This window comes from Protomyctophum bolini, assembly GCF_963924005.1.
Source record: "Protomyctophum bolini genome assembly, chromosome: 22".
NCBI classification, from domain to species: Eukaryota; Metazoa; Chordata; class Actinopteri; order Myctophiformes; family Myctophidae; genus Protomyctophum; species Protomyctophum bolini.
Window position 1 is genome coordinate 6236786 of NC_137883.1, and position 13968 is coordinate 6250753.

A 13968-nucleotide genomic window follows, 5' to 3' on the forward strand; every position below is an offset into this window, starting at 1 on the left:
GCGCTATGAGCTTGTAGATCTGCTATTTTTCAATAGCTAAAGTGTAACATAATGCTTAAAACACCAAAAGGGGTTCCCGCCCAGAATGGGTTAATGATTGAATGATGTTTTTACTGACAGAAATTCATAGAGAAGAAAAAACAGAAATAAGCTATAAGAGCTTATATTTATGTTGGTGTGTGTGTGTGTGTGTGTGTGTGTGTGTGTGTGTGTGCGCGTGTGACTGTGTGTGTGACTGTGTGTGTGACTGTGTAATAAAAAATGTGTATAATAAATACACGATTTCCAATGTACTAGACAAATAAAATAGCAATAAGAGACAACGTTGCATACTGTAAAATGGAACCACGTATACTAGTTATTATGGACTCCTGGTCTGTAACTCCTGCACTCTAACCTCGTTCACAGCAGTGCTCTCAGCATTGTGATGCCCCGTCTACTATCGGGGACACCGTGGCCGCCGTGTATTTTAAACCATTCCGACCTGAGATCAGATTCTAAAAAAATGTCTTCTACATCCTGACAGTTTTCCATTCTGACAATCTGACCTGAGATCAGATTCTAAAAAATGTCTTCTATGTCAAGTCGCTCTTCGATTTTTCAAAAATAGCAGACCTACAAGCTCGTAGCGCGCCACTCGGTGGCGCGCTATGAGCTTGTAGATCTGCTATTTTTTTAATAGCTAAAGCATGACGTAACGCTAACACCAAAATGGGTTCCCACCCAAAGTGGGTTAATTGGCTGCAGCTGCGTCTGCCACAGCAAATTAAAAATGCAAGGGAAGGGAACTGACATTGTTTTGACCTTTTAACTCCTAATATGCATGAGCCCTCTTGGCATCGACTCTGCTCGTCACAATGGTCCCCCACTATAAGGAGAGTTAATGGTTCGGCTAATCCATCTGTTATTAGGATAATCTTGTCCAAATAAGCGGCTGCAAATCCGTCTTTAATTCCACGGTTGCAAATAATGGCAGACGTTCTTGATTTAACCCACTTCGGGCGGGAACCCCTTTTGGTGTTTTTAAGCACCCATGTTGTACTTTAGCTGTTGAAAAATAGCAGATCTACGAGCTCGTAGGTCTGCTATTTATTTATATATATATATTGGAACAACATATTTTCAGATGGGGGGGGGTCCGCAGCCAAATACAGATAATTCTGGGGGTCCTTGACATGAAATAGGTTGAGCACCGGCGCTGACATGGAAACATGAGTTTTTTTTCTGAAAACTGTCATGATTTAAAATACTTTTTTTGTTTTGTAGAATCTCTCAGGCCTAAATGATTTAACTGCATTGGCCGTTCCAATTCCACAGGACCCCCCGTCATTCGGCGTCACTCCGTTGAAGCAGTACAGCATGCCGGCCGGCCGGACGCTGAGGGTCCCGTGTCAGGGAAACGGCCACGCGGCCACCAGCATAACCTGGAGGAAGGTGAGTCGAGCTTTCACAAAATAACTCTTTCGCTTTTGCGACTGAAACCAAGACGAAAAATGTCCGTCGACTACCTTTTCTTTCACTGACGAAAACTAAATGGAAACTAAATGAAAACTACAGCTATGACGACTAAAACTAAGACTAAATATACATTTCTCCCCCAAAACGGGTTGTAGATCGGTCATTTTCAGCAAGTGGAGAAAAAGAAAACAGTCATGACGGCATCAAGGCCCGCCAAAATACATTTTGTTCGACTAAATCAACTATAGATTTAGTCGACTGAAATCCTTATGATATTTAGTCGACTAAAACTACACTAACACTATAAAACATTCCATGGTGACTAAAATGTGACTAAAACACTATTCAAGAGACTATGACTAAAACTAAAATCACAATTTGCTGCCAAAAACAACACTGCTTCCTTGTAATAATAACGCTTTCCACAAACGCTGTTTTTTAAGGGGTCCCTTTTATTGTTTTGTTTCCTACAATTTGATTAGAAATATTATTATTTCACAACATTTTCAACAAAAAAAACCTATAATGTTTTTAATAATTGCAATGAATTAAAAACTACAGTAATTTCATGGAGCTATCAAAGAACAACCATACATACAAACATGCATTTGAAAACATGAACACGACGCTGCTGAATGCTCGCACACGTGCACATGCATGCGCGCGTGACACAACGATGACACACACACACGCGCACACACACACACACACACACACTTTCCCCCCTGTAATGGCCCGCTGCCTGCCGGTAATCAGCAGAGACCTTTGGCCCTCCCCAGCCACCATTGCACGTAAACCTTGTGTGTGTGTGTGTGTGTGTGTGTGTGTCGTCTTGTTATTCCTTCCTGGCTAGGTTGGCGCGGCTCCGCGCTCGGCGTACTCTGTGGCGGAGGACGGGACCCTGCTCCTGCAGCCTCTCAGTAAGGACCACCAGGGGGCGTGGGAGTGCAGCGCGACCAACCACGTGGCCTCTGTGGAGGCCAGCACTCTGATCCTGGTCTTGGGTGAGTATATTATAATAACCCATTCTGACCTGAGGTCAGATTCTAAAAAATGTCTTCTATACATCCTGACAGTTTTCCATTCTGACCTGAGGTCAGATTCTAAAAAATGTCTTCTATACATCCTGACAGTTTTCCATTCTGACCTGAGATCAGATTCTAAAAAATGTCTTCTATACATCCTGACAGTTTTCCATTCTGACCTGAGATCAGATTCTAAAAAATGTCTTCTATACATCCTGACAGTTTTCCATTCTGACCTGAGATCAGATTCTAAAAATGTCTTCTATACATCCTGACAGTTTTCCATTCTGACCTGAGATCAGATTCTAAAATTGTCTTCTATATGTCAGTCGCTCTTTGATTTTTCAAAAATAGCAGAGCTACAAGCGAGTAGCGCACCACTCGGTGGCGCGCTATGATGAGCTTGTAGATCTGCTATTTTTCAATAGCTAAAGCATGACATGAAACTAACACCAAAATGGGTTCCCGCCCAAAATGGGATAAAGTGACCACACAAAGCATCCCTCAATCCCTTATCATCCCATTTAGGCCTGATGTCGAAATTAAAACAAAAATGTGTTCAAAATCCTGACATGTTTCTGAAAAACCTTTCTGTATCAGTGGTGCTCAATATGTCATGTCAAGGACCCCAAAAATGTTATGTAATTGGCCTTCGCCCCCCCCCCCCCCCCCTATCTGAAAATAGGTTGTTCCAGGGACCCCCCCCCCCAGCAAAGATTTGAGTTAAAATGTTCACTCTGTAACAATATATATTCAAAGATTTGAGGCACATTTTCACGATTTTTCAAAAATAGCAGGCCTACAAGCTCATAGCGCGGCACTCGGTGCCGCGATATGAGCTTGTATAGATCTGCAATTTTTCAATAGCTAAAGTTTAAAAACACCAAAACAGGTTCCCGCCCAAAATGGGTTAAAACCATCAGAAATAAATGAAACCACTATCATGTCATATCAACTGTCAATGTAAATTCAAATTCAAGTTAAATTAAATCAAGTAAATAGTCATTTACCGTTAAATGAATTGCTATCGCCCGTAACTGCTGCTAAAATCTCCCCTTAATCTGTTTGACGATGACCTAATTAAGTTATTGTTTCTTCAATGTACCATGAATCATACCGGGCTCTGCTGAAACCGTGTCGCAACACCGCTGCGCGTGGAGACGAAAGAAACACCGTTTATTGTTTCATTCCAAGCACAGCTGAGACACATTTCAACCAAGTGGCAGACAGGGCGTTTAATTTCCTGCCATTTTCTAATTTAACCACAAATATATTGTTCGAAGTTTGGCACAAAACAGAGCATAAACATTGGCCTCTTCAATCATGGGACATATAACTGCCTTCAGCTTGAGCCTCTCCTCTCCTCTCCTCTCCTCTCCTCTCCTCTCCTCTCCTCTCCTCTCCTCTCCTCTCCTCTCCTCTCCTCTCCTCTCCTCTCCTCTCCTCTCCTCTCCTCTCCTCTCCTCTCCTCTCCTCTCCTCTCCTCTCCTCTCCTCTCCCCTCCCCTCCCCTCCCCTCCCCTCTCCTCTCCTCTCCTCTCCTCTCTTCTCTCCTCTCCCCTCTCCCCTCTCTCCTCTCCTCTCCTCTCCTCTCCTCTCCTCTCCTCTCCTCTCCTCTCCCCTCCTCTCTCTCTTTTTAGTTTGTTGCTGTTTCTTTCTCCAAATCTGATGGCAATCATGTTGTCTGCCTCTGTGATGTTGTTGTTGTAGTTGTACCCTCATAACTGAATCCTGGACGTAAGAATCAATAAGGGGCCACGATGTACTATACCCAGAGCTCCCCAACTACATAAATACCAGTTTTTGCCAAGAAGCAGTTATTCGTCAGTTAACCAATTAAGCCCTTTTTTCATGAATTGAATCATGTGGATCTTAGGATCCACATGGGAAACTATATACTAGCTCCAATGTGGGTTTCTCGGACTTGACGTGGGCCAGCCTGTGACGTCAGGGGGGCCTTTTTTGTTGAAAGTGTTTTGAGCAGAGCGCTTGGCTTTGTGTGCTTTTTGCGTCATGCTTGTGCTGCTTTGCTGATTATAAGTACTAGCCCTTACCCGTTGTGAGATATTGCCCTCCTTGTGGCCCTGGGTGTGCGTTTTCGCATTTTTAATTCACTAATAAATTCACTATTAATTTACAATTAGTTAAATTGGAAAAATGTAAGACCTCCATATTATTATGGTCAATGCCTGTGTGAAAAGTGGGAGTGATTGGTGCAGGCGGTGAGGAGCTACGGCAGTCACAGTGACACACAGACAGACAGACAGACAAGCAGACACACATTCAGACAGACATTGATTGAATTATAGTATGATGATTATGATGATGATGATGATGATGATGTCCATCTATGTCATCATCAACAAGATGTCAGGGGTTTCTGACAGCATTTGGTTTTTTTTAGGTTTTCCAAGCTCAATTGCACCCCAAAAACATTCAGTAGATTTTCTGTGGTCTGGGGTTTTTGCTCTGATGAGGTAACGGTCCAACAAATCCCATATTATTAATATGACATAGGAATTTGCCAGCAGATGTCACTGTTGAGGCCCTGTTTGCCTGTTTTCATTGCAGCTCAAAAGGCTTCAGAACACACAGGGGGGGGGGGGGGGGGGGAAACGCCAGACCACAGCCGAATCCACTGAGAAAGAAAAACAAAACGTGAATGAAAAGGAATGTCATGAAACCTTTAATGGTACCACAGTGAGTACTCTCAAGTAGTCCCCGAGTATAGGCCAGTCACCAGTCCTAGTAGTAATATGAGAGAAAAAAGTACCGCCGTATAGCAGACAACCCAGCAGCACTCCAGGTTCAAACGAAATCCTTCTAGGTTGCAAGGCTCGAAGATATAAGTCGAGGTGAAGAAAATGCCAGCACTCATTCTATCATGTCCTTTTATTATGCTTTCATTTACCTCCTTGAGGATGAAAACGTACGCGTTTTACGGCCGGTATGGCCTTCCTCAGCGTTGTGAAGTAGTAGCAATATATATATATATATATATCAATTTTTCAAAAGAACGATTGTGGAAGTTTCCTGTGGCCTATACCGGCAGGCGGCATGCCATGCATACACGGATTGGTGATGATCGGTTTGCAAGATGTCACCTCCGGGGAATCGGGACGACGAATAGTTTGTGTGGTGTATATTATTGGTTTATTTTTTGGCTGTGGCTATTGATTCATTCCCATTTAACCCAATCTGACCTGAGATCAGATTCTAAAAATGTCTTCTACATCCTGACAGCTTTCCATTCTGACCTGAGATCAGATTCTAAAAATGTCTTCTACATCCTGACAGTTTTCTGAAAAAGCCATGTTTCCATGTCAGTCGTACAAGCTCGTATGAGCTTGTAGATCTGCTATTTTTCAATAGCTAAAGCATAGCATGATGCTAACACCAAAAGGGGTTCCCCGGCCAAAATGGGTTAAGATGCTCATAGTACACGCGTATTGATCTGTTCACGTTCAAAGTGTTTCCCTCTGCATCGCCGCGTGCCTCTCAGATTTCCTTTTCCGTCTGTTGCAACAAAAACTACAAAGCTAGGGGGGAAAGTTCACCGCCCACTCAACGCAACAAACAAAACGGTGGGATGTCTCGCATAGGCAGAGAAAGTCTTGTTTGTTTTTGCTTTCTTGTTGTCCGTCGGCCTCTCTCTAGCTGTTACCCTGATCAATCTATAACAAGCCTCTGTTTGGGGCAGCGGTGGCCGAACGGTTTGAGGAGCGGTCTTGATATCGGAAGGTCGCTAGTTCGTATCCCCGAAGTTCCCTTGAGCAAGGCATTGAACCCCTACCATGAAATGTTCTATGAGCAGGGCCTGGCTGTAAACGAGTTCTTGAGCTTAGTCCAGTTACCCTGGGTAAATATAGTAACTTTGCTTTGCTTTTGCTTTGTCGGTACTTTTGTAAGGTGTGTAAGTATAAGGCCCCCCGGGGGCCGGCAGATGACTCTTCATCAGTGTTGATTTTGTTGACTAAAAACTAAGGCGAAAAATGTTCGTCGACTACCTTTTACCACTGACAGAAAACTAAATGGACACTAAATGAAAACTAAGCTATGATGACTAAAACTAAGACTAAATATACTGGCAATTTCGTCGTCAAATATAAACTGGACTAGAATGTCAGGAAGGGACTAGTGGACAAGAGATCCACCATAAGTCATTTTACATTTTAGTCGCATGCTGAAAATAGCCGATCTACAAGCTCACGTAAAAACATTACGACGGCGTCAAGGCACCGCCAAAATGCATTTTGTTCGACTAAATCAACCGTAGATTCAGTCGACTAAAATCCTACGATATTTTAGTCGACTAAACCTAGACTAAACATTCTAGCCAAAACATTCCAGGTGACTAAAATGTGACTAAAGCCAAACGAAAACTATTCAAGAGACTATGACAAAACCACACATGCTCTTCATCAACAACAAACTTAACTCCCCTTCCCCGTTTCTGTTCCATTCCAGGAACCAGTCCCCACGCGGCGACATCTCTGTCCGTCTCTCCAGGGCCGACACAGGCCAACGTATCCTGGGAGGCAGGCTTTGATGGAGGATCAGCGCAGACGTTTTCAGTCTGGTGGGTGTTCTGTATTAAGCCTCCCACTTTCCTCTCTCTCTCTCTCTCTCTCTCTCTCTCTCTCTCTCTCTCTCTCGGACTGTTGTAACCATGGCAGCCATATCGACAGCAGCCCGGCATTAGCCCATTCCGGGCGGGAACCCTCTTTTGGTATTTTAAAGCAATGATGTTATACTTTAGCTATTGAAAAATAGCAGATCTACAAGCTCGTAGCGCGGCACTGTAGGTCTGCTATTTTTAGAAAAATCGTGAAAATGTGGCTCAAGTCTTTGAATGTATATTCTTTCAGAGCGAAGGTTTTTAACTCAAAAATCTTTGCTTCTGAGAGGTTCCTGGAACAACATATTTTCAGATGGGGGGGGGGGTCGGTGGCCAATTACATATACTTTTTGGGGTCCTTAATATTGAGCACCACTGATACAGAAACATGAGGTTTTTCAGAAAACTGTCATAATTTAGAAGACAATTTTTTTTGAATTTCGACGCCAGCCCTAAATGGGTTAGACTATTGATCTCCGGGATGAGGAACTCATTTCTCAGTTATGGCCTTTTTTTTTTTTTATAGCGACTATAAAATAGGATATGCCTCGCTGTAAATTATATGGAGCTGTTAATCTGCACTGGCCACTCTAGATGTACAGTGTAGATAGACGCGTAACAAATTATACAATATCTCTGCTGTCGGGAGGAAACCTCATAACTCCAAAATGTTCTTTTTTTTCAGGAAATGAAAAATTAAGAAAACCGTATATTTTTTAAACAAAGCAATACGGCCTCATCAAAGTCGGTGCTGTGAGTTTATATATTGTCAATTACTTCCATGAGAGGGGGAGAGGTGGTGGAGTTAGCTGCTTTAGCAGACATTTTGAGGGTCCAATGGAGTTAAGCGGTTTTGTCCAAAGCACTTTTTTACTACTTTCCATTGGTTCAATATTTCCGAAACAACACACAGACAGACGTAAAGGGTGTTCAATAGCACTGATTTATGCCACAATTTTTTTTTATCTAAAACCTCTAATCTAAAAATGGAGTTATGAGGTTTTGTCTGAATTATGCCGTATCCATAGGAGGGAATAAGAGGAAACCGAGTATATTTGAGCACTATCATTTCTTTACACAGGGGAGAGCAGTACAGCTAAATGTGACAGTGGAGGAAAACGGAGGAAAACTTATTGTTTTCATATAATTGTAGTAATGTATTGACAAAAGTTGAACAGAGGGTCTAGTTTACAGTTTCACATGACGTCAAGAAATCAAAATGTGCTTTGTTAAAAGATTAATACTTACTACTGTTCATAGTATAGTAAAACAGTCAACATAAGCAGGAACTACTCTTAATTATGGCTATTGATCTTCCACAATGCTGCCTGTGTCGTCTCGTCTATGACATATGGCTCCACATTTGGACAAAGCTTCCGCCTGTTCAGAGACCCATTGACTTCCGGCAACCACACTTTGAAACTTTGAAAAATTGCTACTTTTCTAGTCAAGCTATAGTGTAGATTTTTGTCCTAACACAAACATTAAATGCCATTGACAAAGAATGGAGAATTAACGTCGTGCAGACGAGCAAATCGATCTATTTTCGTCCTACACAAAGCAGTGAGCAAATCGGTAATTTTGCTACATTCCCATTGACAACGAATGGAGCATTTACGACATTATGCGTCTGAGAGCAAATCGACCCGTTACATCATGATGATGTAACGGAGGGCGCCTCACTTCACACGGGTGTGATTTATTTTTTAAGGTTACAAGCGTTTCTCTGGAAAACCGAAAATGCAGCAAAAAATTCGAAAAACGCAGCAGTGAGCAGGGGACCTTTAAGCTCAACAAAGGTGAAAAACCAAAACAAATAGTGTCCATTACAGACTGCGTCTCACTCATAGACTGTAAAAAAAATATCGACAAAGCGTTCGCCGGGTCTGATATGGACGTAAAATGAAGCCAGTCAGTCCTTGAATTGTAAATCGCCATCTTTCTAGATCCGTTTTGGCCCAGCTGGCCATTGGCTGGCCCAGACAACGAGGCGGGACTTCCCCCCCCCCCTTCTTCTTCGTTGGTTTTTATTTTGACTCGAACGGGGGGTGGCTCCCGTTCATAGACTGTAACGGTAGCCAAGCCCCTCAGAAGATACGCGACTTTATGGTAATTTTTTTAATAAATGGGACCATCATTTTCCAAAAATAATATTATGACATGAGAAATGAGACTTTAAACTAGTGACTGGAAGCAGAAAGTATTCATGACCATGTTTATTAAGGTAATACAGTCTAGGTGAAGTTGGGCCCAAATACATGGACCTCTATGGGGATATGGGTTTTTTTTTGGGCCCAATGACAGCGCCACAACAGGCCATTATATGAACTTTCAGGATGTCCTGATTTCCTTAGTGGCTTCACAAAATATCTGTCTGACTGCCCCCCTGGTCTCACTCTATCTCATCATAGTCACAATAAAAGTGAACAGTGCCGTGCCAAATGTGAAAAGTGTCCATGGTCAGTGCAAAAAAAACCCTGCACAAAGGAACGTTCAGAGTGTTTGTGTCTCTTGTCTTATGTGTCTCTAAGCGTTCTGACATTTGGCACTGATTGATCTTGTCCAGGGGGTTTACGTCATTAGCTGCGGACGGACGCACGCAAGGCCGAACCTTTTCATAGATGGCTAAGACTCCTGTAGAGCCGATGCCATTAAAAGCAGCACCTACTGTACGAGAGAAAGAGAAACACTGCGAAAGAGATCATGTTATGGTGCAAAGCAGTATTGGAGAACAGCAAATATATATATAGATACAAATGTAGCCAGAGAGAGGCTGGAGCTGATTAACCCATTCTGACCTGAGATCAGATTCTAAAAAACGTCTTCTACGTCCTGACAGTTTTCCATTCTGACCTGAGATCAGATTCTAAAAAACGTCTTCTACATCCTGACAGTTTTCCATTCTGACCTGAGATCAGATTCTAAAAACAGTGGTATACCAAAAGGGGTTCCCGCCCAGACTGGGTTAAGTCCTAATACAGGGGATGAAATCACCGAGGGAAAGCGAGAATGAGAGTTTTGAGGACGGCGTCAGAAATGACTCTCGTCTGCAGACTAATGATCTCTGTTGTTGCAGTATGTGTAATATTTTCAGGACGTTGCTGCCGTTATGTGGTTGGCACTATTTTGGCGTGCCAACATGTACCCTTTAAAGTTTTAACCGATGAAAGATTAATAATTCTCCCTAGCGACACGCATAGCTTTGTCCGTCTACGAAGGAATATGCAAATCTGAAGTAATTTTTTTTGAAAATTGTGACGGCAACAATACCTCATTGCTCATTTCTCACAGAGAAATCTGGAATGGAGGGTGATGCTGAATGATTAAAACCCATTCTGGGCGGGGACCCCTTTTGGTGTTTTTTAAATATGATGTTATAATTTAGCTTTTGAAAAATAGCAGACCTACAAGCTACGAGCTTGTGGGTCTGCTATTTTTGAAAAATCATACAAATGTGGCGCAAATCTTTGAATATATATTCTTTCAAAGTGAATGTTTTTAACTCTGGTCTAAATGGGTTAATGAAACCTCATTTCGTTGACTAAGTAAGTAACTGTCAGTAACCTTTTTTTCATTGATTAAAAACGAAATAAGAACTAAGCTATATATGACAAGCGATAGTGCTTTCTTGGGTTATAAATCCTCTCAGCAGACCTTGTATTGAACTGTAGTTTCCTGTGCTTTTTTTTGTGCAAACTGTTAATAAGTATTCAATCAATCAATCAATCAATCAATTATGATGATATATCGACAACAAATATAAACCAGACTAAAATGTTAGGGAGGGAATACTGGAGAAGAGATCCAGTGTAGAACTAAAAAAGACAATATTCTTTTGTTTTTGTTTGGTTACGCTCCGAAATAGCAGATCGGCTATTTCCAGCAGGTGTAAAATCAGACATTACGATGCCATCAAAGGCCCACCAAAATATCTTTTTGTTTAGTTTAGTTTACTAAAACTAGACTAAAACTAAAATATGCGCGCTCGTAGCCACGAGCTTGTAGGTTCTGCTATTTTTGAAAAATCGAAGAACGACTGCCATACAGAAACATAGCTTTTTCAGAAAACTGTCAGGATGTAGAAGACCTTTTTAGAATCTGATCTCAGGTCAGAATGGGCTGAACAAAATGTCATTCAAAAGACTATAAAACGAAATAAATCAAAACAACACTGGTCCTCTCTCTTGTCCTCGTGTCTGCAGGGTGAAGCAGCTGTCCGTGAGCGCCCAGGGGGCTGCAGGGAGAGGGGCTGCAGGGAGAGGGGCTGCAGGGAGAGGAGGGGAGTGGTTCTCGGTGCCGGTGCCTCCCTCCACTGGCACCGGGCTGCAGGTGTCCGGCCTGCAGCCCGCCACCCACTACCAGTTCAGTGTCCTGTCGCACAACCGCGTCGGCACCGGGCCCTTCAGCCAGATCGCCACTCTCCGGACCTTGGGTCAGTAGTAATATACCACCACCCAGTGTTGTTTTTGACAGTACGTTTAGATTTTTAGTCTAGCCCATTCTGACCGGGCACCCATTTTGGTGTTGGCATCATGTTATGCTTTAGCTATTGAAAAATAGCAGATCTACAAGCTCATATCGCGCCACCGAGTGGCGCGATACGAGCTTGTAGGTCTGCTATTTTTGAAAAATTCGAAGAACGACTGACATTTTTTTAATCTGATCTCAGGTCAGAATGGGTTAATCAGACCAGTGTGTGTCCCGTGGAAACCTCGTATGAATCTGATCTCAGGTCAGAATGGGCTAGTCATGGTCTTTGGAATGAAACTTCATTTAGTTTCAGTCATGTTTTTAGTGACCTGGAATGTTTTTAGTGTTAGTCTGGTTTTAGTCGACGAAATGTCATATGATTTTAGTCGGCTAAGTCTACAGTTGATTTTAGTCGACTGAAATGTGTTTTTTTTGCGGGCCTTGATGCCGTCGTAATGGCTGATTTTACACTTGCTGAGAAATAGCCGATCTACAAGCTCACAACGACTCGCAGCTGAAATCCTGCCGGTTTTCTGAAAAACCCCATGTTTTCTGTCAGTCATTCTCAAACTATTTCATGTCAAGGAGCCTCAAGATTATTATGTAATTGGCCACCAACCCCCATCTCAAAGTATGTTGTTCCAGGGACCTCCCAGAAGCAAAGATTTGAGTTAAAAAAAAAACGTTCGCTGTGAAAGAATATATATTCAAAGATTTGAGTTAAAAAAAACGTTCGCTGTGAAAGAATATATATTCAAAGATTTGCGCCACGTTTTCACAATTTTTCAAAAATAGCAGACCTACAAGCCGCGCTATGAGCTTGTAGATCTGCTATTTGTCAATAGCCAAAGTGTAACATCCATTCTGGAACGCCGTCCAGAATGGTTTAACTGTCCTCACAATCTCAAGGTTGAACATCAGGGGAAGTGGACATTTCTTGTGTCTGTAATTTAATTTCACCCCCCCACCACCACAGCGGGAATAGCCGTTTGATCATTTTGGGGCGGGGGTCTTTTTTTTTTAACCCATTTCGTGCGGGAACCCCTTTTTGGTGTTTTTCAAGCATTATGTCATGCTTTAGCTGTCGAAAAATAGCAGATCCACGAGCTCATAGCGCGGCACCGAGTGCCGCCCTACGAGCTCGTAGGTCTGCTATTTTTGTTAAATCGTGAAAATGTGGCGCAAATCTTTTAATATATACTCTTTCAGAGCGAACGTTTTTAACTCAAATCTTTGCTTCTGGGGGGGGGGGGAGGGTCCCTGGAAAAAAACATATTTTCAGATGGGGGGTCGGCGGCCAATTACATATATCTTTGGGGGTCCTTGACATGAAAATGTTTGAGAACCACTGACATAATAGAAAACATGAGGTTTTTCTATGATTCGTGGAATCGTTCGCATCGGTTCTAAACGGTCTAAAATGGTAATCTCCCATCAGATCCGCCGCCGCCGCCTCCGCGGAGAAGCGAGCTAAGTCCCCCGACGATGCTGTCGGCTAATCAGGGCTCAGCGGGTGTGGTCCTGCGGTGGGCGCCCCCCGCGGCTCAGCGCCCTCCCATCACGGGCTTTGTTCTACAGTCCCGCATCACCACCGAGCAAGGGGAGGAGGAGGAGGAGTGGCTTGATCTGGATAAGGACGTCGGTGCCAACAGCAGCGAGATAATCGTTCCGGGTCTACGCAAGGTATATATAATAACACAAGCACCCCCCCCCCCCCCCCCCCGGTCACACTCTGCTCCCTCTGAGACTAGTGGGGGTTTTTTTGTTTCTCAGATATGCACGCTAAAAAGATGGCAGTCGTCTCGGTCTCCTCTCAATCTCCGCATGCGACTGTCTCTCTTTTGCCTTTGTGCTCGCCTCCTCTCCTCTCTCTCTGCTCCCTCCTTCCCCCCCCTCTCTCTCTCTGCCCCCCCCTCTCTCTAACCCCCTCCTCCCCATATAGGCCTACAACATGAATTCAAATGATCTTCATTAGCATTGCAGGCGCAGGCCTGTGTTGACAAAGTGTGGTTTCATCCTCTGTGTGTGTGTGTGTGTGTGTGCGTGTGTGCGCGTGTGTGTGTGTGCGTGTGTGTGTGCGTGTGTGTGTGCGTGTGTGCGCGTGTGTGTGTGTGTGTGTGTGCGTGTGTGTGTGCGTGTGCGTGTGTGTGTGTGTGTGCGCGCGTGCAGGACTGTGTGTACGAGCTGCGGCTGCTATCTCGTCGAGGGGAGATGCTGAGCGAGCCCAGTCCATCAGTCAACGTCTCCACCATAGGTAGGTGTATGAGGTGTAAACCCCCCCCCCCCCCCCCCCCACACACACACACACACACACTATACACACACATACACACATACTATACACACACACTATCCTCTTTCCAGTGGTTTTTTCAACCTGTTTCATTTCAATTATTTA

General features: G+C 43.5%; 1 protein-coding gene across 1 annotated transcript in view; it reads left to right on the top strand.

The window, feature by feature from the left end:
• igsf9a (immunoglobulin superfamily, member 9a) overlaps nt 1-13968 on the top strand; it is a 66239-nt gene that overhangs the window by 41680 nt on the left and 10591 nt on the right. Inside the window, exons 11-16 of the mRNA XM_080755505.1 lie at nt 1318-1434; nt 2312-2462; nt 6950-7061; nt 11303-11532; nt 13009-13253; nt 13740-13824. Coding sequence (XP_080611631.1) covers nt 1318-1434; nt 2312-2462; nt 6950-7061; nt 11303-11532; nt 13009-13253; nt 13740-13824 — 940 coding nt within the window. The remainder of the gene's footprint in view (nt 1-1317; nt 1435-2311; nt 2463-6949; nt 7062-11302; nt 11533-13008; nt 13254-13739; nt 13825-13968) is intronic.